Raw genomic sequence first — 25,811 nt, forward strand, 5'->3', positions numbered from 1 at the left:
TCCCTGAGAAGAAACAGAACAAACGAATGCCCGTCTGTCAGCGTTTGATGCAAAAATCCAGGAGGGTGCCAGCCAATTCTTAGGTTTAGCTAGAAGATTAGCGCAGGCATGACAGAGTAAGAGTCAAAAGCGGATGAGAATGTAAAATTAAAAAAAAAAAAAAAGACTGCAAACTGGCAGGGAACCAAGGAAGGAATTCCGGCACTGTTGTTCAGCAACGTACCGTGCAGAATAATCAATGTGCAACAGCAGCTGCACTCAACTCCTAACTACCAGGTGGCTTTCCCTTTTGTACTATGAGGTCATGTAAAATATGCCAATCATCCAATTCAAGAATAATGTGGAAGGCAAGCGATGAGAAGATGGATGAGCACAATAACAACGACGTGTGCCAGGAAAAAAAAGAATACTTGGGCACTTTTACGAGCAATGTGTTACCTGAGGAGAATCTGACTGTGTGTGTGGGAGAACGACCAGTCGCGACTATTCCAAATCCCATAAAATGTTTATGGATTAGAAAAATGATGTCAAAACATTTTAATGTGATTAAGAAAGAAACAAAGAACAAAAACCCTCCACAAATGAGTCATTTTGGGGGCTTCTGCTTGACTTTTTGGAACCAATCGGGAGCTTCTCTTTTTGTCTGCAAATAAAACAGAGGACATTTTGATTAAGAACATGACATTTTTTTGTGTGTGTGGTTACCTAAAAAAAGTTTCAAATAATTAGGTGAAGGTATCTTGTTTCAAACGGTAGATAAACAGGTATGTGCCAAAAAAAGATTAAAAAATCCACTTTTTTTTAAATCTAGCTAGCTGGCTGGCTGACTGGCTAGCTAGCTAGCTGGCTGGCTGGCTGGCTAGCTAGCTAGCTAGCTGGCTGGCTGGCTGGCTAGCTAGCTAGCTAGCTGGCTGGCTGGCTGGCTGGCTGGCTGGCTGGCTAGCTAGCTGGCTGGCTGGCTGGCTGGCTGGCTAGCTAGCTGGCTGGCTGGCTGGCTGGCTGGCTGGCTAGCTAGCTGGCTGGCTGGCTGGCTGGCTAGCTAGCTGGCTGGCTGGCTGGCTAGCTAGCTGGCTGGCTGGCTGGCTAGCTAGCTGGCTGGCTGGCTGGCTAGCTAGCTGGCTGGCTGGCTGGCTGGCTAGCTAGCTGGTTGGCCGGCTGGCTAGCTAGGTAGCTAGCGACCTGTCTTTATATAAATTCAATTGATGCCATTTCTTCTTACATTATACTACACTCCCATTTCACACACATCGCAATAAATTAGAAAAGCGAGGAGAAATTGAGTTTATTTTAGTAGTTTGATTTGAAAAGTTGAAACGGTGAAATGATTCACGATCCTATCTTTGGGAATGTTGACGATTCTACATTCAAACCAAAAAGTCACCATCTGCGGCTTACACAACATTAGATAAGAGCCAATTAAAAACGTGTCTTACGATCGAGCTTGACTAGAAACTGGCCTCCTGACAGCATTTTCTTGTTTCTAGTCATCTGTATGGATTTACGGCGTTGAGTTTCACATTTTGTATTGACTGAAAGGAGTGAAATTTTCTACAGGATGGGACTCTCTCACAACTGTTGCTCGAATGACTACCCCCCCCCCCCCCCCGCCGCCTTTTTCCCTGCCAACCGAGTCTCTCTCTCTTGCCTCGGTTGAGGAGATGGAGACTCACGCCTCGTCCGACACTTACAAAAACGGTAGGTTTCGGTTTGCCGGGCGACTCGTCCTTGGCGGGCTCGCTGTCCCACTTCTTGCCTGATCCGGCGGTCCCTGGCTTGGCTTTGTCCGCCTCCAAGGGGCTGAGGGCGTTTTCTTGTTGGGAGCGCATGCTGATCAGCACCTGTTTCATCATGGCTAACTCCTGCGGGATCACATGCGGGCGACGTGTTTGGGGGTGGGGGGGGGGACATGACACATCATCTAAAAAAAATGTTTACAGTATATACAGTAGTGTTTTTAAATTGAGTTTTTACACGTTTAGCCGGAATTTTAGAGTTGCACACGTTTCGTGTCGTAACAAGCCGGCACGGCACAGAGGTGACGGCAAGAGATGCAGCGTAACGGACGGCAACAAGAGGAGGCAGAGAAGGCCCCCAACTAACTTCCAGTCATGTTTGTTGACTTCAAAAAGCAGAGAGAATTGACTTTGTGTATTGTTGAGGGCTCCATTTTGTCTGCGTTGCTCAAATGCACGTGAATACCAAAATGTCAGCCAGTCTGTGGCATTTCCACGTTGCACGTTAGCATTAGAATTAATGGTTTTCATGAACATTTTGGTTTCGAAATACACAATGTTTCATGTGTCTTTTGTTTCATGTGCCCGTTTTACAGTAAAACTTCAACTGGGAGTGACAAACAAACATGACGCAAGCATATTTTGTGTGAGCGAGAGAGTGAGAACAGCTGCTGAGGAAGACTTTAAAAAACATAAATGTCTCAAACTATTATAGTATTTTTTTTTCTCCGTGTGGTCTCTGTATGGCAAATTTGTATCCATTTCAGATGGGCCTGGAAGGTCCCCTGCCCACGGCGATAAACAAAACGTTTCTATTCAAATAAGGATGTCTCCATTTACGCACAAATGTTCTCATTCATTGTGAACGGCGGGCCTATTTATTTGTGTTATCCGGTTGTATGAATGGCAACAGGCAGGTGGATTGTACCTTCTGCCATCAACTGAAAGAGCAATTAATTGCTCCGCCTGTGAACAAGAAACATTGTCATGAGTAATTTTTTTTTCGTACCTATTATTAAAAATGGGATCATTTCCCACGGCGCACTCATGCGGTTGCCAATCAGTGGTCGACAAAGAGCAGTTCAAGGCGACCGCGGGGCTCGAACGAGGTTCAAGGATGGTGTTTGGTGCAGGAGGGTGGACTCTGATCCATTTTGCTGTTCTATTTATCACCCCTGAGGACATGAGCCCTGGCATGTCACACACACACGCAGCAACGGGGGGGGGGGGGGGGGGGGGGGCGCACACGCACGCTGCGGTGGCATCTCAAACAGGCAGGCGGACGAACAGCTGTCCGTGACAGGGCACATACTTCATACAGCAAACGGCAAGCACTTGGGTGGGGGTGGGGGGGTGGGGTGGCGGGGAGACCTGTTTTCACGCGCGCGCGCACACATAATCGTAAAGGAATTGTTGCAACACAGTGAGAGAACTCGTCTGGTGTGAAAAGCCTCAACGTTTGTTTTAAATGCGACTCCCGCGGAGTGAAAAAGAGGCAAACAGGCACGACTGGCTTAAGCAGTGCTTTGTTGGTTTGAGGCCTTCGATGGAAATGTGAAGCGTTTTAGCCCGATGATATTTGTCAGAAAAACACAGCAATGGGGAAGAAATTCACGATACGCCCAAGGCTGATTCGTTTCTCACCCCCCCCCCAGTGAAAAAATAACTATCTGACGAAAAATACTAATTGGGGCGTAGCCACAGATTTTTGTACTGCTAATGTAGCGCCTTTTAAGCCACCAGGTGAGCTAGCTAGCCGTAGAGTCACGAGCTATCGTGTCGGCGAACAGCCGTGTGACAAAAGGTATCAGTCGACGTTTGACAGGCAGGCGAGCTCTTCTCCGCCAAAATTTGCATTTTACGAGTGAGCTTCATATATGCTGGCGCTTCAGGGAAGCGTGCGTGTGCGTGGGGGTGAAACGCAATAGCGAGCGACAGTTGCCGATGCACTTTGAGCCGTTAATTGTACGGAACAGTTCATTTTCTCTAAGGCAGTGGCTCTCAAACTGTTAACGGCGAGTTAGCTCTTGAAGTAGCATCATCATAACCCAACATTAGCCAACATTAGTCGCACGGCAGGCCTAAATATGTCTCAAAATTTTTCACAGCCCCGCTTTGTTCACCGGAGAGATCGGTGCTGTTGAGCGTCTGCGGCTGGATGGATGTTAGGCTTGAGGAGCCGACGATGAGAAGAAAGGAGCGTTAGCGCGGAGCGCCGAAGCGGATTTGGAACTGGGCGTCGCGGCTTGGAGTTTGAAGCGGATTACGTGGGACAGGAGAAGTGAACTTTTCTTTTCGTCAATAGACGCAACAGCTTCGTGTTTGCTTTCAAAACTTAGCTTGTAGCAGACGTGTGCACATTTTCAGCATGACGTCTCTGATCCACTGGAGAAAGGACACTTTGATCCTCTCCTCTTTCATCTAGAACTGCTTCAGACAAAGTGTATGCGGAAAATTGGTGAAGATTGAACGACTGTCTCTCTCCTATGTGTTGTGTTGTGTTTTTTTTGTTATTTTGACTTCAAAATGGCGCCGCGAGAGTGGCTGCCTTTCCAGCAGCTCCTATATTTTGTCGTTCTACTTCTTCCTTTCATAACTTTGCTGCTGTGAATTGGGAATTTCTCCATTGCGAGACTAATAAAGGGTTTCTTATCTTATCTTAAAAACAATGAGAGGTTTTAATTCCCAAAAGTTATAATATTATCAGAAAAAAATATGTATTGTTCTAAGGATATAGTTTACAAGAAAAAGTGAAGTCCTAATATTAGGTGGCAGCATCAGGAAATGATATGAGAACAAAGTTGTGATATTATGGGGAAAAACAGCCTCCAAGTTTATCGGAAATAAAGTCTAGGGTGGAAAAAAAAATATTAACATTATCGGAGACTCGTATCGGAAAAATCGCCGTGCTTTGTGGGTATATATATAATACGGACAATTTTAAACTCTATGATTGTTTTTTTGAAGGAAGGGACATCGTCACAAGTACCTCCCGATGGTTGAGGAGCCGCTCCAAATCGGCGGCCATGTTGTTCTTCACCTGCAGAAGAGCCGTCCGCTCTTTCCTCAGAGAACTGCTGACGCAAGGGAGCGAACGATGAAAAGATAACATGACAGCGGTCAATTTATGAAACGAGTCAGACAATGTGAGGATGACTAAGAGTGAGTCAAGAAGGCAAACTGCAATTATCAAACATGCTCCCAGGCAACTGTCGAACGTGTACAGGTGGGCGTTCAATAATATGACGCACACAGTTTCAATAATAAGAAGAAAATCAGTCATTCGATTCAAAACGTGTGCAACGGACACATTCAATAGCCCGCGGGTATTCTCTGGGGTTAAGGTCAGGGGAGTTTTCTGGCCCGTCCAGAACAGGAAGACCATACGGTCCCCCTTACACCAGGTACTGATAGCTTTGGTACTGTGTGCAGGCGCCAAGTCCTGCTGGAAAATGAAATCTGCATCTCCGTAAAACTGGTCGGCAGCAGGAAACATCAAGTGCTCTAAAATTTCCTGCTCGACGGCTGCGTTGACCTGGGACTTCAGGAACGACAAAGGACCAGTAGCAGCAGATGCCACGGCACCCCAAAGCAAGAGTGACTGTGGAAATTGGGACACTGGACCCCAAGCGACGTCGATTTTGGATTTTCAAGCTTCCTGAGAATTTGGCTAGCAGCCACAAAGTAGGCTCAATAAAAGCAGAGCATTCAAACGATGTAATACAGTCATGTGACATTCCACGATGCGCAATTAACAGTGAACCGACGTGCTAACTAGTTCGCCTTCCGTTCTGCCACGTCACCCGAAAGCGACTTGTGAGTAGTGCAGCCCCGAGGCCTGCTTATGTAACAGACATCACCAAATACCTCCTCTTTTTAAAGATAGGAAGTGACCCCCTGGACTGGTTATTGTCCTATTAGAGGGGACAAGTAGAGAGCCTTCACGTGTGTACCTACAAGTACCGGCGACCCTGTTAATCTCCCAAACCCACGGGGGAGACCAATCTCTCCACCACGCACAGTACTGAATAATTGGGGTAGTAAAAGGATAAACCCTCTGCCCCAATTATGCCAAACTTCAAGATGGTCGGCTGAAGGAATTTCATCAACAAAAGCCGAAATTCTCTCCTAACCTCAAAGCTGACATATTATGCCTACAAGAGACCCACAAGGACTCAACACCTAGTCCTAGTACCTGCACCTAGTCGTCCACCATGCTAGCCCTGTTCACGGAAGTGCCATCCACACACGAGATCCATCGAACATCCTAAACAGCAGGGATCTCTCCGAAGAAGGGAAGAAACATCCTCTTAGCTAACCTTGCTAACGCTAACTCGGGAAACAGATCCTAAAACTCTGAGAACAACAGCTCTAGCACTATGCTAACTCTACTGCTGTTATCTTGCTCAGCAGCACGGGCGAGATCGTGTCATGCTCACAAAATAGATCCTGCGCTGAACAACAAACGCAGAATAATTACTGGCACACTAAAGCCAACACCACTGCCAGCGCTCTACACATTGGCGGGCATCGCACCTACCACACATACAAAAGCATAGTCAAGAAAATGACACAAGACACCCCCCCTCTATGGTCATAGTGACTCAATAAGAAGACTGAAGTCCGAGAAAGAGCTTTATGACCGTCCAAAGTTTAGATCCTGAGCAGTCAACAAACTGCAGGCTCGAAAAAAATGGAGAGAATGGGACAAGCTCTGCACTAAATGGTGCGATCCAAAGCCCAAACGAACATCTTCCAAGTGGAAAGAACTGGGTGGCATTAAATAGAGCAAGAACCAGAGTAGTAGGCAAGACTGGGGAACGACACCTATAAATGGGTATTCTCACTCAGCAGTGAAGGTCCGTGTGGCCACCCAATGGAGGACAAACAATGGAGGACATTCCTCGGGATTGTGAACTGGGGCCCACCTGCACAGATCAAGACCTCTTAGTGATGCTGCCAAGCAATGGATCCAGTCCTGGCGCCACAAGATATGATGATGATGATGAGGGGGGGGACAAATAAACAAAGGAGGATTTCCACTCCAGGTCACACTTGGGGAGGATTTTGAACCCGATTGGCTCTTTGGGATGGCCTTTTGGCGCCATTTGCATCGGACTACGCAGAGTCATTTCCTGCATGCAAATTCTACACAGGAAGGCCTGTAGATGAGATCTGAACCTCGGAAGCACGCATACCTGCGACGCATTCTTCACATAAATGTGGTCCAAGACGGTTTCGGTCCTAATTGCACATTGTGTGGATTTCCGCGCAGTTCTAATGACCCGCTTGGAATTAGAAAGGTGCCAAAGCCATGGAGCCACATAAGGCAGAATTACATAACCCAGAGGGACGGGAGAGATGGAAGACGGCCAATCGGGAGTCTTTTCAAGTGGAACAAATGAAATGTAGCTAATTGCGGCAAATGAAAAGCTGCGCCGATATATGGTGGAGGGTGCGCGTATGCATGAGAGTGCGCGCGCGTACGTGACGTCGTCCTCCAGCGAAGCCACGCGTTGCTTGAGGGCGTCGATCTGTCCGTCCTTGTGTCTCACCGTCTCGATCAGGTAGCTGTACGGCTGCTGCGTCTGCTCCAGCAGCCGGTTGGCCGCGCACAACTGCACAGAAATCAGTCAGTCAGCTCCAGCGCGCCATATCACAGTCTTGAATTATTTGGCTCGAGCTGCGCCGGCGTTGTAATGCGTGCTGTCCACTGTTAACTAGCGCAGTGGGGGTAGGGGGGGGGGGGAACCCCAAAACAAAACGGGATTTAAGTGTGTACTTAGCTTTATTTCAAGGGGCCTTGTATAAATATCACACAAGGCCCCCTTTAAAGTGATTGATAAGGTGAGCGGTCTGGAGTGGATTTTCATGTTTTGCTTGCCATTCTGCCAAACGCTTCATAATTCTGGGCCACGGCCGAGCAGATTGGGAATCCCCCCTTCCCTAAATTGCCTCCACCCGCGGGGACAATGGAACGGAGACTATGAGCGAAGGGTTCCCAGACGCAACTCTCCATGAATGCATCATGCTAAAAAAAATGATGTCACAGTTCCCAGTCGGATGGCTCCAACTTGGTGAACCAACATCATGTCCGCAGTTACTTTGGTTTCCTGAGGCAGGATCGGCTTTGCTGAGCCTTTGAGGAGGCAAAAGCGGCGTCGCGGTGCTCTTGTGTTCATTTGCTATCTGGGCCTAAAATCTGGGGGAGGGGAAACAGATAAAGTCTGTTTGTTACACATTAAACCACTTTTACAGGAGGGCATGGTGAAGTGGGTGGGAGGTTGAGGACAATAGCAAAAGCTCGTCATGGCGTCCGCGTGGGGGTGACGAGGTGGCTAACACCCTGTTGCTTTTCTGAGAAGAGAAACTGTAATTTTTCACGCGCTGTTTTCACAGTCGGTGAATCATAAAGGTATTCCTGATGAATGCCAGTCAGTCTTTGCTGACAGGTGAATGGCTGGTTTATTTAGCCTCGAGTGGGGCCCCGCCTAGTTACTCTCAACCCTCATGCGAACTCGGAAAGCTTTTGAAATAATTTACTCGACTAAAAAAAAAAAATAAATCAGCGGGGACCCGGTAGTCCAGTGGTTAGCACGTCGGCTTCACAGTGCAGAGGTACCGGGTTCGATTCCGGCTCCGGCCTCCCTGTGTGGAGTTTGCATGTTCTCCCCGGGCCTGCGTGGGTTTTCTCCGGGTGCTCCGGTTTCCTCCCACATTCCAAAAACATGCGTGGCAGGCTGATTGAACACTCTAAATTGTCCCTAGGTGTGAGTGCGAATGGTTGTTCGTTTCTGTGTGCCCTGCGATTGGCTGGCCACCGATTCAGGTTCTCCCCGGGCCTGCGTGGGTTTTCTCCGGGTGCTCCGGTTTCCTCCCACATTCCAAAAATATGCATGGCAGGCTGATTGAACACTCTAAATTGTCCCTAGGTGTGAGTGTGAGTGCGAATGGTTGTTCGTTTCTGTGTGCCCTGCGATTGGCTGGCAACCGATTCAGGGTGTCCCCCGCCTACTGCCCGGAGACAGCTGGGATAGGCTCCAGCACCCCCCGCGACCCTAGTGAGGATCAAGCGGTACGGAAGATGAATGAATGAATGAATAAATCAGCCCGACGTTTGACTTTCAAATTGCAGCACGAGCGTGGGGACGTGCAAGCATGGACACACCCCTGAATTCTCCACTTTGCACATCGACACAGTCAACACAAGAAAACATAAGCCTCTCCGTGATCGGTGTGTCGACGCGGTCACGGTTTGCGGCCTTGTGCTTTCCCCTCTGTGTCAACAATTGTGACAGACAGGCACTCTACCACTCCCGGCTTCTCACACTTTCTCGCCTTCGCTGTTGTGTTTGCCGCCAAACAAAAATCTTGGCATTTTCGTGACAGGGGCCCATTACGGTGTGCCAGACTAATTTCAATGGCGGCGGCGGCAGGGCCCCTGCGATGCCACCTGGGGAATCTCCATGATTCCCGCGTGGAGGTCGGAAGGCCAATTTGGGAAAGTGCAGGTGCGGAGGACACAAAGGCGCGAAACTTGCAAACCGACACGCAGCTCATTGTAGTGAACTCTGTAAGCGCCTCGCTCGGTGTTTACCTCCTCGGATATCTGGCCTGTTTGGGACTGGTGTCTCTCCAAGTCTCTCCTCAGTGATGTGTTCTGCCTCTCCAGCTGGAGCACCCTGCGGGCCAGGTGAACACTGCGAGCGCACACACACACACACACACACACACACATATAAAGAGTGAGGAAAAAATTCCAGAAACACTGCAAGTTACCACTAGTGTTACTTCAGTATTTCCCTCATGGGTTATGTAACCATGACAGACAGATGAGATCAATATGAACTTTTTTCGCCACTTGTGTTGACTACCAAAAAAAAAAAAAAAAAAAAAGTGCGCACGGACTATCAAAACACATTCAGGACACACACATGCGATACAAGTCGCAACACAGTGAGTAGTAGGAGAAGGCGAGGCGGGGGCGGGACCGAGGGTGGGGTGGGGGTGGGTCGGAGAGTCGCGGTGCCTAGGTGCAGATGATGGCAGTATATCACACACAGCCAGACGTCGACATTTGGCAATGAGAAGAGAAAAAAAAAGTCAAGAGGAATTTGTGCTGGTATGAAGGCTGTCATCCACCCGGGCAGGTTTAATGCCACTGCAAACACGAGCGGTAGAGGAAGCACTTTGTCACCTGGCACACAAAGGAGAAACTCACTCTGCTTGAATAAAGTCATGTTTTCAGAGAGAAACCATGCAAAGATAAATAGACTGTGTAATAACATGATAATAGAATGTGTGTGTGTGTGTGTGTGTGCGTGGCTGTTCTCAGGGTGATGCAAGCCGACGCGAGTTGCTAAGACGACACGAGGTCACGGATTTGATTTGCACCGATCGCGGTGTTATTGAGTTATTCGGAGTTTTTGCATGAGAAAAGGAAAACCTCATACCTCAAGGGATTCGAGCAGAACACGTGCGGCCTGGGACTCGCTGGGCTAACGTGTTTGATGGATGAACTTGCATCTTGAAAAAGTGTTCTTTTTGCACTAGCGCGCTGCCTTGAGGTATCGGTTTAATTCTTTCCGTAACTTCAAACAAACTGATCTCAAATCACCTCCCCCCCTGGTGAAATGTAAGGAAATGCCATCAATCTGTTCCAGGCTTCGCCAAAGTAAAACACAAATCTGTTTTAGAGTATTCGATAATATTGCACTTTATTTAAAAAAAAAAAACTATTTAAGGAGGATGTAGAATTCAAGTTCGATGAATTCATTGCGGCTCCCTCTGGTGTTTGCAACTTGGCCACCGGGGGCAGTGTAAGAGCTTCACGACAACTGTTAATCGTTTTTTTTCCCCACAGGTGATGAAGAATACACACATGCAGGTATTTTTCCGATTGCGTGTCTACGTTCTGGCGATGTGCCATTTGGGTTCAAATGTCAGTTGCGAGAGGCGTAAATCTAGGACCTGACATATGGATTTTTTGAGGCCCGAGAAAAATCTGATAATTAAATTTTAAAAAGCTATCGTAAAAAAAGAACCCTTTTTTTTGTTCCCTTGACACTTAGACTAATAAACAGATGAATTACAAGCAGGGCGGCCCGGTAGTCCAGTGGTTAGCACGTGGGCTTCACAGTGCAGAGGTACCGGGTTCGATTCCAGCTCCGGACCTCCCTGTGTGGGGTTTGCATGTTCTCCCCGGGCCTGCGTGGGTTTTCTCCGGGTGCTCCGGTTTCCTCCCACATTCCAAAAACATGCGTGGCAGGCTGATTGAACACTCTAAAATTGTCCCTAGGTGTGAGTGTGAGTGCGAATGGTTGTTCGTCTCTGTGTGCCCTGCGATTGGCTGGCAACCGATTCAGGGTGTCCCCCGCCTACTGCCCGAAGACAGCTGGGATAGGCTCCAGCACCCCCCGCGACCCTAGTGAGGATCAAGCGGCTCGGAAGATGAATGAATAAATGAATGAATGAAAAAAAAGGATGACACTTAGACCAAGAAACAGATGAATTAGAAGCAGCACATTTGAATGTATAACAACACCTTGGCCCTATATTATTAATTTTCGCAACAGGTAGAAAAATCTTCAAAACGGTCCAACTGTGGCACTTTGAAATAAGCCAAAGCTGTCTTTTCCGAATAGTCTGAAAGTAAACTGCACCTGGGAGTGGCTCGAAACAGCTTGATGCCTCTTTTGAAGACTTGCTCACTATCCGCCATCATGCTGTTTGTTGTGAATTGAGTTGTGTACGCCTTTTAAAGAAGAAAACACAAAACCGCAAGGTTCGAACTGCCCTTATGCTCTGCGAATACTTTAGCACGCAAATATCCATTTTGCTGATGTCATTTATTCCAGGTGAGGAAACCGTCTAAACAAGGAGAAGAAGTTCCACTGTCGCATTAATGCGCAGTGTGTTATTGCGCGCGTTTCTGTTTTCTTTGTGTGGATATTCCCAGCTGTGTGCGGTGTGCCTCAGGGTCCGTACCTCTGCTGAAGTCTCCTTCTTGCCGTGGTGGGAACGTTGGCTCCGTAGCCGTATGAGAAGAGGACCCTCTCTGCTTCCTCCTCGTTCTCGACTGGACAGACACCAAAGCAAACACGAGCTCGTCAGCAGAGATTGTTGAACGTAGGGTCGATATCGAAAGTCTACACACCCCTGTTCACACGCCAGGTTTTTGCGATATACAAATGAAGCCAAGACAAATCCTTTGAATTTCTTTTCCCCTCCACCACTGACGTGACCGGGCATTACTCATAACAAAAAAATACATCTTTCAGAAATGAGAAGTAAAAATAAACAACTGAGAGCATGTGGTTGCATAAGTGTGCACACCCTCTAAAACTGAGGATGTGGCTGTGTTCAGTAGTCACCAATCACCCTCTCCTCGTGTTAAGTCGGAACACAGCTAACACCATTAAACGCCTCAGATTAACCCCCGAATCGAACGAGTGCGCCTGTCCGGCCAACCGACGACAACCAGTGGAGCGGCCTCACTTTCAGCAGCCTGCATGGTGACCTGGTCCAGCTCCTGCTCCAGTTTCTCGTACGTCTCCAGCCGGGACGCCTGCTCGGCATTCTGAGCGTGAAGCTCCGCCGTGCGTTTCTCCGATGACGTCTGCAGCCTGTAAAACTCCTGCGTCAAAACCTGCCGCAGAGGTGGAAACAAAGAAGAAACCGATACTCTGCTTCCATTGTGCATTTCGGTTCAGTGGTCAGCAAATATTATCGATTTTGAAATGTAGCGGATCGGAAAAGACACAGCATTCGCAAAGGTACCTGTATATGTTTGACGCGGAAAGACCATATTTTGTTCCAAATGTTAGGGTATTGTTTTTAATTGTAATTTATGTTCAAAATTCAACTAAATTCTCGCATAAATACAGAAACAGAAAGTTGGAAATCTTTATAAGAATGTAGAACTTGTGCACAAGAGGTGCACTATATAGCACTAGATGCACTAAAAATGGACTTCATTTGACCGACAAAATATATAAATATTATTTAAATATTTCACTTTTCAATATCCATCCATCCATTTTCCGAACCGCTTGATCCTCATTAGGGTCGTGGGGGGTGCTGGAGCCTATCCCAGCCGTCTTTGGGCAGTAGGCGGAGGACACCCTGAATCAGTTGCCAGCCAATCGCAGGGCACACAGAGACGAACAACCATTCGCACTCACACTCACACCTAGGGACAATTTAGAGCGTTCAATCAGCCTGCCACGCATGTTTTTGGAATGCGGGAGGAAACCGGAGCACCCGGAGAAAACCCACGCAGGCCCGGGGAGAACATGCAAACCCCACACAGGGAGGCCGCAGCTGGAATCGAACCCGGTACCTCCGCACTGTGAAGCCGACGTGCTAACCACTGGACTACCGGGCCGCCCCACCATTTGTTTTAGTGTACCGTAATTTGCCGAGATGGCGAATTTGGTGTTTTTGTGATTGAACTACGGAAATAAACTTTCCACAATATTCCAATTCATCGAGATGGCGGATGTCGAATACAGCCCTGTGCAATAGAAGGAAAAACTGTTTCCGAGCAACCCCTCGAATGTTATTTAGTCCCCATATTTGGATGTACAAAAATGGTCACCAGCGCCGCGCAATTTGTGTTTGAAAACAACAAGAAAGTATGCTATGCTAGTCGCCAGCCGTCTCACATCAAAAGATGATCTATGACTTTTTTTTTTCAGTTTTCTTGGCTCTTCTTAATTACTTTTTTCCTGAGAACCGCTGGGAGGCAGGCGCGCAAGGCAAAAAAAAAAAAATCAAGAAGCTATCGTGAGTGCTGTCTGATGACTAAAACGAAAAGTGTTGCGAGAGTGTTGAAAGAATTGTGTCTTGATGACGAAGCCCCGCCGACACGTTGGCAGAAAAAAAACAAAACATGGCAACGGTGGATGAGGGAGAATAACTTTCAAAATAGGGCGGCCCGCTAGTCCAGGGGTTAGCACGTCGGCTTCACAGTGCAGAGGTACCGGGTTCGATTCCAGCTCCGGACCTCCCTATGTGGGGTTTGCATGTTCTCCCCGGGTCTGTGTGGGTTTTCTCCGGGTGCTCCGGTTTCCTCCCACATTCCAAAAACATGCATGGCAGGCTGATTGGGCGCTCTAAATTGTCCCTAGGTGTGAGTGCGGATGGTTGTTCGTTTCTGTGTGCCCTGCGATTGGCTGGAAACCGATTCAGGTTCTCCCCGGGCCTGCGTGGGTTTTCTCCGGGTGCTCCGGTTTCCTCCCACATTCCAAAAACATGCGTGGCAGGCTGATTGAACACTCTAAATAGTCCCTAGGTGTGAGTGCGGATGGTTGTTCGTTTCTGTGTACCCTGCGATTGGCTGGCAACCGATTCAGGTTCTCCCCGGGCCTGCGTGGGTTTTCTCCGGGTGCTCTGGTTTCCTCCCACATTCCAAAAACATGCGTAGCAGGCTGACTGAACACTCTAAATTGTCCCTAGGTGTGAATGTGAGCGTGGATGGTTGTTCATCTCTGTGTGCCCTGCGATTGGTTGGCAACCGATTCAGGGTGTCCCCCGCCTACTGCCCGAAGACAGCTGGGATAGGCTCCAGCACCCCCCGCGACCCTAGTGAGGATCGAGCGGCTCGGAAGATGAATGAATGAATGAACTTTCAAAATGAGGCAGCTGCTCATCTGTGTAACGTTACAGCCCAGACGGCGAGTACCTGACTTTCTGAGTCCTACTGAACGGACCAAAAGTTATTCTCGCCCTCTGCGGTCTCCGCTGAGGGGACTCTGTGATGTTTTTTGGGAGTACCTCCAGTTTTTTGCGCAGCTTCTCACACTCCACCTGGCACTGGGCCAGAGCCTTGTCCGTCTCGTCCTTCATCAGCTGAGCGCGCTCGGCTTCGAAGGAGTGCAGCTTGGTCTGGTTGGATAACTGCGCCACCCTGCTGTCGGTGCCGAGCTGCAGCTGGCGAAACCTGCCGGGTGGGAAAGGAGGGGGGGGGGACCGCAAAAGAACTTGCATGACTTTTGTGCACTGAGGCATTTGGATGTTCGAAATTGAAGCGTGACGTCAAAAATTTTGTTTTTCAAAATCAGTGAATGGCACAGGGCTGGAAAACGGGTTTTTTACAGGCAGCGTAAAATCACGCTCCTCTCCACCTATCGCCAACACTTTTCGATGTTGCAAACTACTATGGATCTGTCTGTCTGGTAGACACAATAAAATACGGTGAGTCACAAGATAGCATCTTCAATCATAAAAAGCCACGAGGGGAGTAATCATCCGCTTCTCTTTCAAAAAAACACACCACTTGGCAAGTGCGCTGTTGCTCAACAGGACCGCCGAGTCTTCAAATGTCAGAACGAAGAGAAGAGAAGCGCCCACAGCGATGCTTGGCCTCTTTTGATGTTCAGTGATTGCGTTTGGCAGTCGGCGCAGGCAACTTAATGAGAGCGAAATGGCGGGACCTTGTGTTCTCAGATCACACAATTTGGGAGTGAAAAGTGCCGGAGCCCGTGAACTCGCAAGTTGGCACGCAAAGCCTTAAAACTTGCGCACCATCAAAAAAAATAATTAATTAATAATTAAAAAAACAGTGGTTAGCACGTCGGCTTCACAGTGCGGAGGTACCGGGTTCGATTCCAGCTCCGGCCTCCCTGTGTGGAGTTTGCATGTTCTCCCCGGGCCTGCGTGGGTTTTCTCCGGGTGCTCCGGTTTCCTCCCACATTCCAAAAAATATGCGTGGCAGGCTGATTGAACACTCTAAATTGTCCCTAGGTGTGAGTGTGAGTGTGAATGGTTGTTCGTCTCTGTGTGCCCTGCGATTGGCTGGCGACCGATTCAGGGTGTCCCCCGCCTACTGCCCAGAGACAGCTGGGATAGGCTCCAGCACCCACCGCGACCCTAGTGAGGATCAAGCGGTTAGGAAGATGAATGAATGAATGAATGAAAAAAAATAAACAAAACAAAAAAAAGATGAGCTCGTATTGCTTGCTAAGTTCATTCACCTACAGCAGGGGTGTTAAACTCATTTTTGTCGCGGGCCACACTGTAGTTGCCATTTCCCTTGCAGGGCCATTATGACTGTGAAAACAAATAAAAGAAGTCAAGAATCATAATTTCTTCAACTATCTAAGTGTATTTATTTTAAATTTCGGTACAGATTTTAGGAAGCATCATGGAAGTTGACATGCTTGATTGGCTTTCACGGGCCCAATAAAACGATGTGGCGGGCCAGATTTGGCCCCCGGGGCCTCGGGTTTGACACCTATGAACTACAGTAATTGAATTAAGTTGTCAGGGAAAATTTTTGGGGGATTCGAGCGCACCGGAGATGTAAAAAGCAACGCGACGTACACGACTCGTTCTGGATACTCGGGCTTCAGGTTACACGAAGCCAGAATGAAGGTGAACCTTTCGACCCGCTGTAAAACTTTTGCGTTCAGCCGTCCTCCCCGCAAGGAGCTGAACGGCAACATTCACAACAGGTGTTAGAGCCACGAACGAACCGATACGTTACTCAAGTCATTCAACTCTATGCCTCTCTCTGTGAGTCCTCCAGTTTCTCCTGCAATCGGCTGGCACTCCGCAACACTACCAGCCTCACAATTGCCAGTTGCTTTCGATCGGACGTTTAAATGTTGTTACGTGAACCGCATTACACCTTAATTGGTCCTAAACACCAATTTTAATGGAGGTAGAAATGTCTCGGCGGAGTCACACGGCTCAAACGCCTTTAGTGAATTTTGTGGTTTGGCTCCTCGTTAGGCAATGTGCAAAAAGTCCATTGCGCAGTTTGGGCCATCTGGATTTTCAACAAAATGTTCACGTTAAATTGAGCATTTTAAGGGTTGACTCCCCAACTTGTTGAGTCACGTGTGCACTACGCCTCCGATAAAAATAACAAAGCAACTCTTCAAGTGAAAGGCGGACGGGGGTGGAGCGGGGGTTGGGGGGGGGGATGCGTGCGTTTGCTTCCTCGAGCCGCAGAGGTTGCTTCGGACAATATTAATAACTCCCGATTACAGCTGACCTGATAGGATTTCATCATCCGCGCAGCGCTCTCGGCCCGCGCGACGTGACGGACAAGTGCACATGGTCGACGTTTTATGTCCTCCTTTCTCGATGCCGGCCTGCAATCGAGATGCGAGGAATGACTTCATGCGAATGTTCTCGCGTGTGTCGGGTTATTCCTTCATCCCCTTCAAACGAGATTTTGGGCGCGCGCCTCGACGCGGAGAATCCCGGACTTTCCCACAAGTCTTACGGGCTCGAAAACGGTCGTTTTTGAACCCGAATAAGCCGCTGACCGAAACTACTCTGCGGTGCGGCGAAGCGGCCCGCCCCGCGCTACGCTGGTCTGACGCCATTTCAAGCTCGTCCGCCTCATTCTTTGCCCCAAAAATAGGGGCAATGCGTGGGGTTAGGGGTTAAGGGCTTGTGGCTAGCATCTGTCGTTGCTGGCTTGCGATGCGTGGCGGGAATGCAATCGTGGCAAAGAGAGAGCGTAAGGGAGAGTGAGTCTGTCTGTGTCGATGTACGTTTGTGTGTGTGTGTGTGTGTGTGTGCGTGTGTGTGCGTGTGTGTGTATGGAAAGTAAGACCAACAGCTGGTGGTTTGGATCTGGAGAAATGACAAGCATGTAGTAGTAGCCTGGAGACAGGGACACTGCTGCTGCTGCTGTGTGTGTGTGTGTGTGTGTGTGTGTGTGAGACATTTATAGCCTATTTTACAGACTATAGTTCAAGTCAAATATGAAATAAAGACTGGACATACTTTAAATTGTTGCCATACTCTGCACCACATTTTCTTGTTCTACATACGTACGTTCACATACACAAAGGGTGTGAACCTTCCTTTGATTGTGAGACAAAGGGTGGAAAATGTGAGCGGAAAAAAAATTAAAAAATCCAAAATAAACTATGCGTTAGTTTGGTCGACACATCAGAGCAACGCGGTGTTGATGATACTTTATTTTCTACAATGTATATTTTGGTTCATTTATCTGTGCCGGTGAAAGGCACAATTAAATGCTCTTACTTGAAATGATATTCATTCATTTCATTCATTTTCCGTACCGCTTGATCCTCACGAGGGTCGCGGGGGGTGCTGGAGCCTATCCCAGCTGTCTCCGGGCAGTAGGCGGGGGACACCCTGAATCGGTTGCCAGCCTATCGCAGGGCGCACAGAGACGAACAACCATTCGCACTCACACTCACACCTCGGGACAATTTAGAGTGTTCAATCAGCCTGCCACGCACGTTTTTGGAACGTGGGAGGAAACCGGAGCACCCGGAGAAAACCCACGCCAGCCCGGGGGAGAACATGCAAACTCCACACAGGGAGGCCGGAGCTGGAATCGAACCCGGTACCTCTGCACTGTGAAGCCAACGTGCTAACCACTGGACTACCGGGCCGCCACTTGAAATGATAAATGAGCCATAATTAAGATATCCTTTATTCGTCCCACACTAAATAAATACACTAAATAATTAACCTGCATTTCCGCTTCATTTACTATTTATTTTTAGTGTTGGGCTGTGAGTTGTTTTTTTTTGGGAGTGGGGGTGGGGGGGGGGTTACATAAAATACCTGCCTTGCCGCCTTGGTTAGGAAACACTGGAATAGTTGTTGACATTTACATCCATCCATCCATCCATTTTCCGAACCGCTTGATCCTCACTAGGGTCGCGGGGGTGCTGGAGCCTATCCCAGCTGTCTCCGGGCAGTAGGCGGGGGAAACCCTGGATCAGTTGCCAGCCAATCGCAGGGCACACAGAGACAAACAACCATACGCACTCACACTCACACCTAGGGACAATTTTTAGAGTGTTCAATCAGCCTGCCACGCATGTTTTTGGAATGTGGGAGGAAACCGCAGCACCCGGAGAAAACCCACGCAGGCCTGGTTGCCAGCCAATCGCAGGGCACACAGAGACGAACAACCATTCGCACTCACACTCACAACTAGGGACAATTTAGAGTGTTCAATCAGCCTGCCACGCATGTTTTTGGAATGTGGGAGGAAACCGCAGCACCCGGAGAAAACCCACGCAGGCCCGGGGAGAACATGCAAACTCCACACAGGGAGGCCGCAGCTGGAATCGAACCCGGTACCTCTGCACCGTGAAGCCCACGTGCTAACCACTGGACTACCGGGCCGCCCTTGAAATTTACAGTCAATCTAATATGGCTACTTTCTCTTTACCTGCACTAAGTATTTCCTTCCCCGAGGAGAGACCAGCAAACTGCCTGCAGTCACCTAAAGTGACTTTGGTGTGACCTTTGACCCCGCTGCCTTTGTCTTCCGTCAGAAACGGCAAAAATCAAAGCACCGGCATGCCACTAATGATAGCCTTCAGACATGACACAGGGCACGCTGGCATGGCGTTCCCTGTCAGCAGCATGTCGGCCGCTCCTTATAGTAATGTTCTCTATGTTTGCATTGTGGAACTCGGGGAAGGCTGCCTTGCCAATTACGCAACGTGAGAATAATTAGACATTTAAAATGAATGTGAAATATGTCGCAGCCTGTGAGACAACGACATTAAAAAAAACTGCACTGACTGGATCAGAGTTTTTTTTGACAGTTTAAGTGTCGTCCTCGGGCAAATCTTCTCATAGGTTTTCTGATGTTTCAACCACAAGCAGGAAGTGACCTTCACGCTGACTTTTATCGTCAGCAGCGAAAGTGGGCCCGCTGATATTTGCCAACATGCTTGCGTGAGTGATTTAATGAGGCAATGCATGAGAGGCATACTTTTAAAGGTATGAAAAATGACTTTGAGCTGTCATCATATTATAGCTTGTTGGTAAAAAAAAAAAAAAAGGAGTTATTAATTTCTCATCAAGTTTGCAGTCAGGTGGGAAATAGACACAGAATTAGGCGGACATTTTTTTTTCTCATGAAATGATGTGTTTTTGAAAATCGATGGAACTAGTGAGGCGCCATGGTGTAGTAGTGGTTGACGCGTCTGCCTCACTGTCAGGAGATCTGCGTTTGAATCTACAGTGGAAGTCATCACGAATTAGTTTTGACTAATGCTAATACTTAAATAACAATCATAATAATAATAACAATTAAATGATGTGAAGGAAAATTGTCAATAGTACTGCGATTTATCCATTTTGTGTTCATATTGCATTTAATTGAAAGATGTTTGTTGTTTTTTTTCTCTTTCTTCTTTCTACATACATTCTTGCTGCTGGAGGCTGTAAATTTCCCCAGTGTGGGACGAATAAAGGATATCTTATCTTATCTTATCTTATCTTAAATGGAAACAGCCTGTTATAATGAATGCTTCCTATTAAAAGCATAAATATAAATAAAAAAAAAAACAGGCAATGCCAACTGTGACGAGATATTTTCTGACAAAGCATCGTCCAAGCAAGGCGTGCTGGTGGTTGGCACACCTGCATCACTGTCAAGGGATCTCGGTTCGAATCTCCCAGTCTCCCGCCAATAGGAAACCGAGAAATGCATGGAGCAGTCAATAAAGGCTATGAATGAATGAAAAGCTCCGGTTGGAACAATAGAGTACATTGTCACATTAATAACAGCACAGGTGTAGTACACGTTGCCGTCCAAACTTCCTCTTATGTTGTTTTGTTATGTTTTGTAATGTAATGGCACACCTACGTCTCACTATGTATATAGTACTGTATATATAGCATGAGCCTTCATCGTTAATTGCTGGGTAAGACATCCCGCTGCTCGCGCAGAAAGCAAATACACGTGGAAGAGTGTGGAAACTGACGCGTGATTTCAGATTTACACCCAAGTGAGCATCCATTTCCCTTGCAGCGTCAATATTTGTTTTGATTGATTGTATTATCTAGAGGGCGGCCCGGTAGTCCAGTGGTTAGCACGTGGGCTTCACAGTGCAGAGGTACCGGGTTCGATTCCAGCTCCGGCCTCCCTGTGTGGAGTTTGCATGTTCTCCCCCTGGCCTGCGTGGGTTTTCTCCGGGTGCTCCGGTTTCCTCCCACATTCCAAAAAACATGCATGGCAGGCTGATTGAACACTCTAAATTGTCCCTAGGTGTGAGTGTGAGTGTGAATGGTTGTTTGTTTCTGTGTGCCCTGCGATTGGCTGGCAACCGATTCAGGTTCTCCCCGGGCCTGCGTGGGTTTTCTCCGGGTGCTCCGGTTTCCTCCCACATTCCAAAAAACATGCATGGCAGGACGATTGAACACTCTAAATTGTCCCGAGGTGTGAGTGTGAGTGCGAATGGTTGTTGGTTTCTGTGTGCCCTGCGATTGGCTGGCAACCGATTCAGGGTGTCCCCCGCCTACTGCCCGAAGACAGCTGGGATAGGCTCCAGCACCCCCGCGACCCTAATGAGGACCAAGCGGCTCGGAAGATGAATGAATGAATGAATGTATTATCTAGCTCATCGTGCCCCATTGGAAACGTCCAAACCTGACATGTCGGGACCGCCGTGATGCAAGGACCCCCTGTACAGTGTCACGATGGTAGAAAGCAGCAATTTTCCTGACAGGGTGCGGTCAAACGTACTGTTCCAGAAGCTGGTCGTATCGCGACTGAGTATCCCTCTCGGCAGCAAACGCCCGCTCCTTCTCCAGCACGGCGTTGTCTCTGGCCTCGCGCAGGTTTCTACCCAACGCAGACCAGTTAGGACCTCTTGGAACACGGGGGAGTGAACCAATGACACTTTGAGGATGCCGCACCTGTTCTCCCTCTCGTACATCTCCCTGGATGTTCTCTGCAGGTTATCGATTTCCTGACCGGTCTTCAGTCGGATGTTCTCCAGCTCATCTCTCAGCTTGTGCTCATACTCGGACTTGTGGTGATCGCTGCAACGGAAAGTAAAAAGAAGGCCATGACATGAAGTGTTTGTGCGGCTACTTGAGGCTATAAAGCAGCAGGCGCTCAACCTGGATGTGACATATTTCTCATAGGCATCTTCTCGGGCCTTCTTGGTATCCTCCAGTTGCACCTGGAGCAGGTACACCAGCAGTTAGACGTGGCTCGGCGATTTGATTACGTAAGGCGCCGACGTCGTCCGAGACGGTTAAAAACCTGCAGGCGCTCCAGACGGTCTTCCTCGTGTGCGCAGCGAATGCTCAGCTCCATGTTCTGCCTGTGCAGGTACTCCTTGTCCTTCTGCAGCAGTGTCACTGACTGCTGCAACGTCGCCATCTGCAGGACAAAAACAGCAACGCAGGGAGGCGAGAGTCAACTACAGCAGGGGCCTCACAAACCTTTTGGCGATCCCTCACAGGAGAGAAACTGTTCCATTGGCCCTTCATAATCTGAGTGCCAATTCAACGTAACTATCTGTATGCTTAAGTGTCGTAGGAATTAAAAAGTTGCCTGCTTTCAAGGAGAAAAAAAACCCCTGAAATATATTTGTTTTAGAGCAGCCCGGGGGCCAAATCCGGCCCGCGGTCGAATTTCATCCGGCCCTCGGCCCCTGTCATAAAATCAGTGCCGTCTGGCCCGCAGGTTGGGCGCAATGGAACACGTGTTGCATTGACTGAGGTCTCGTAGACTGGTGAGTGATGTTTCATAGAGTACTGCTTCCCTCTAGTGGCTAAATGAGTAATAGCATTCACTAAATGAGTAATAGCATTTAGACACTAGAGGGCATCACTCACGAGTTAACAACACATCACTCCGTGTTTATATTGACTGATGTCATATGATTGTTGAAATTAAAATAAAAATGGAAATGTGAAACAGACTGGCTTACTAAAATTTGTCGAACAATATTGTTGTTCAATGTAAAGAATGTCAGCCAAGGTCGGCCCCCCCGACATTTTACCACATAAAATCTGGCCCCATTGGCAAAAAGTTTGGACACCCCTGGTTTAGAGAAAAAAGTGGTGCATTTGGTTAAACTACACCAAGTATAAAACAAGTCCCTTGGCCTGGTTTATACTCGAACATCTGAATTTTGGCCTGTTTTATGACAGCTTCCCCTCTTTCCTCCCCCCTCCTCTCCTGAGTCGTAAGACCTTTACAGTCAAGATTTTGCATCGACCAACCAAGACAACCAAACGGGAGGTGTATGATTTGGCTTAGGGCGACGCACCTCTTTGCCGAGGGTCTCTCGCTCCCTGCCGAGGGCCGCGTGAGTCAAGTTCAGGGTCTCGTATCTTCTCTTCACGTCCTTCAGTTCGACCTCCAAGCTGTCACGCTCGCTAACAAACGCAGTATATTACACACACATCCATTTAGTGTACATACGCAATGATGATAACGCAGGGGGGGGGTCAAATTCATTGTTTTGTCGCGGGGCCACTTCAGAGTTACGTCTTCCCTCGGCGGGCCGATGACTAAGGCACATTTTCAGAAATAGATAGCAAGCAACTTGGTTGTTTCACTTGATACTTGATGGACAGGCACTCAAGAGACCCCCACGATTTGAAACACAAACAATTTCAAAGCTGTCAGTCACCGTTTGATGTTGGGGTAGTTTTCGCGCCGGTAGTCCCCATCTTGGATGTGCTGTTTGGTGTCAGCCAGCTCCAACGTCAGTCGCTGGCTCCTTAGCTCCAGCTCCGTGCGGAGACGGCGTTCCTCCTCGTAGCTCTGAGCGCACGCGGAATACATATCAGAGGATAAAAAATATCTCATCCGGAAATGTCGTGATCAGCAGTCTGATTGAAAGGGGACATTGTATCATTTTAATTTGATATTTAAAGACCGTGAAGACGTTATCGGTGCTTGAACGGCAGGGAGAAGAAACGCTTAGCAGCACGTTGTTTTCACACACACACATTGAAGAAACCAAACCCTTTTGAATTCGCATTCATCGAATTATGCGACTCACTTCAGGGGGAATTTCTTTGCTGTATTTTAGCTCATGTGATCACATGCCCATTATATCGCGGACGGGTTTATGGTTTTTACAGTATATGAGCAAGTCTGAATTTAGAAATGCGAGCTTTCAGTGTAGTACAACATTGTGCCGCAGCATTTTGGGCAGCACTGATTTCTACAGGAAGACATGCAGTGTAGTTTTCAGCAAGAGGAAGAGGCAGAGAAGGTCCCCACTAAGCTTCAATAATCGTCTTTGTAACATAACATCTCGAATTTATAAGATAAGATATCCTTTATTTGTCCCACAAAGGCTGTAAATTTCCCCATTGTGGGACAAATAAAGGATATCTTATCTTATCTTATAAATTCGAGAAAATTTTTGCAAGTGAGCAGTGCTCGACTGGCACTGTGTGTAATAAAGCAGCATTTGTTTGAAGGTTTATATTTACTGTAACATGCATGCTAATTTCTGTTAGCCCATCTATGGCATTTCAAATACAAGCTAGCTAGCTATATAGCCATCCATCCATATCACTGTGCAGTACCTCCATCATAGCCTTCATTTGCGTCCGCTGCGTCTCCAGGTCTTCGCTCAAATTGTCTTTCTTCACACTCAGCTCAGCCACCTGAGCCCGTAACGGAGTCACTGCTTCGTAAAAGCGCACCTGCAAACATCATGAAAGTGGTCAACGACACGTCGGAAATGTTGATAAAAGGAATATAAAGCAACTCACAGCAACAAATTCCTGAATGGACAACGTCTCTTCGGGGAGGTCGCGAAGCTCCAGGTAGCGCTCGTGCGACATGTCCAAGTCCCGGAGAGAGCGGCGCAGCTCTCCGGCCTTCTCTCGCAATTGCAGGTTGGCTTCCTCCAGCTGCTGCTGCCGGAACAGGATTTCGTCCATTTCCTTCTTGCGCAGATCCTGCTGCTTTCTGAAGACACACACACGTTTCATATTCAATACGATGATAGCAAAGCACTGTGTTCCGAGTGTACAGACGCCCACCTATTGTCCTCCTGAGCGAGCTTCAGCTCACTGTCCAGCCTCAGCGCCAACACTTGTTTCTGATGGAGAGCGTCATTCAGTCTCTCGTCCAGCTCCTCCACCTAGCGGACAGCAACAGAGCACTACTCAAACCCACGAAGGAGCATTCAAATATGACTTCTCATCTCAAGAATAAACAACTTGATTATTGTAAGATTATGATTCTAATCTAAAATAAATGTACGCTATTCAGAGCCGGCCATAACTTTGCGCACCACTGGTTAAGATGTAGGGGCCAGGGTGGTCGACTGCTTAGCATGTCGGCCACACAGTGCAGAGGTACAGGGTTCGATTCCGGCTCTGGAGTTTGCATGTTCTCCCCGTGCCTGTGTGGCTTTTCTCTGGGTACTCCGGTTTCCTCCCACATTCCAAAAACACGCATGGCAGGTTGATGGAACACAATGGAAAGCTTGAGTTACCTTGGACGTGTAGTCGGCCTTCAAGTTATCTATGGCGAGGTTTTTCTGGGAAAGCTCGATTTTCAGCAGCTGGACGTGCTGAAGCAGCTCCTTCCTCTCGATCAGCTGCCGGATGAGCTTCTGCGAGCCCGGCCGCACCTCGTCCGACGAGGAGACATCCTCGGCGGTGGGCACGGTGGTCTCCAAGCTGAGATCCTCCGACTCCAGGTCCAGAGAGCTGGAGACGTTGGCGGCCCTCGACTTTGGCTTCTTTGGGGGCATGTTCGTTTTCCACCCCGGCTGGCTAGCTAATGCTATCAAGCTAAGCGTCAATATGTCCAGAACTAGTTTGTGGAACGACAAAGTTAACTGGCCGAAACGAGCTCGAGTGGCGCGCCATGTTAATTGTATTTACATACATTCTTTCTAATATTATGTAAGCATCAAACGAGACGCCATAAAGAGGAAAGCTGTCAGAAACACACTTTGTTATTTTCAAGGGTCCCGCTTCGTTCCACAACAGTTTCGGGGCACATCTTATTTGCCGGTATCTATTTCCTCGATATCAGTAAACTCCTGTTGAAACAGAGGAAGTACGACCGAGGCTAATAAGTTCATTATACACTGAAATGAAACATACCCTCTCGATGACGTTGAATTTTTACTTGAAGCGCCCCCTGTTGTAATATACGCGCAGTACAACTCTTTTTGTCTATCCGTTTGGAAAGCCGAGCGTTTACTCATTGAAAATATGCAATTAGAGGTCGTACTATTAGGCCAAATGCCGTGCTACTAGTAAGTTAATAGTAACACAGCGTCGTTCTGCTAACTTGTGCGTTCTAGCGCTTCACAACAAATACACTACTACCTCCAATCG

At 48.1% G+C, this 25,811-nt stretch overlaps 1 protein-coding gene and 1 long non-coding RNA gene across 3 annotated transcripts; both read right to left on the reverse strand.

The window, feature by feature from the left end:
- Positions 1–522: 522 nt before the first annotated feature.
- Positions 523–25,778, reverse strand: pibf1 (progesterone immunomodulatory binding factor 1). 2 transcript variants are annotated; one of them, XM_052079726.1, is made up of 18 exons: positions 24,956–25,778; positions 24,498–24,598; positions 24,225–24,423; positions 24,036–24,155; positions 23,126–23,259; positions 22,760–22,868; positions 21,745–21,864; positions 21,600–21,661; positions 21,393–21,518; positions 21,220–21,318; positions 14,511–14,676; positions 12,231–12,381; positions 11,721–11,811; positions 9,331–9,433; positions 7,221–7,351; positions 4,723–4,807; positions 1,689–1,859; positions 523–643 (listed from the first exon to the last, which is right to left on the reverse strand). In XM_052079726.1, the coding sequence occupies exons 1-18, from the start codon at positions 25,214–25,216 to the stop codon at positions 587–589; spliced, it is 2,286 nt and encodes a 761-aa protein (XP_051935686.1). In that variant the 5' UTR covers positions 25,217–25,778; the 3' UTR covers positions 523–586. The 2 variants fall into 2 exon arrangements, with proteins under 2 accessions (XP_051935686.1, XP_051935687.1); XM_052079727.1 differs by lacking the exon at positions 24,956–25,778 and adding an exon at positions 24,752–24,940.
- Positions 836–1,682, reverse strand: LOC127610076 (uncharacterized). Its single transcript, XR_007964732.1, has 2 exons — positions 1,180–1,682; positions 836–879 (listed from the first exon to the last, which is right to left on the reverse strand). It is a non-coding gene; the product is annotated as an uncharacterized LOC127610076 (long non-coding RNA).
- Positions 25,779–25,811: the final 33 nt, after the last annotated feature.

The sequence above is a fragment of the Hippocampus zosterae genome, chromosome 11 (genome assembly GCF_025434085.1).
Source record: "Hippocampus zosterae strain Florida chromosome 11, ASM2543408v3, whole genome shotgun sequence".
Lineage (NCBI taxonomy): Eukaryota > Metazoa > Chordata > Actinopteri > Syngnathiformes > Syngnathidae > Hippocampus > Hippocampus zosterae.

What these genes read in the sequence shown, in the direction of transcription:
- pibf1 (XM_052079726.1), bottom strand. Translation starts at nt 25,216, where the DNA reads ATGCCCCCAAAGAAGCCAAAGTCGAGGGCCGCCAACGTCTCCAGCTCT. An exon ending in AGGCCGACTACACGTCCAAG is followed by an intron (nt 24,599 to 24,955) that starts GTAACTCAAGCT and finishes GCTGTCCGCTAG; the next exon opens with GTGGAGGAGCTGGACGAGAG. An exon ending in GAGAAATATGTCACATCCAG is followed by an intron (nt 21,519 to 21,599) that starts GTTGAGCGCCTG and finishes TTTCCGTTGCAG; the next exon opens with CGATCACCACAAGTCCGAGT.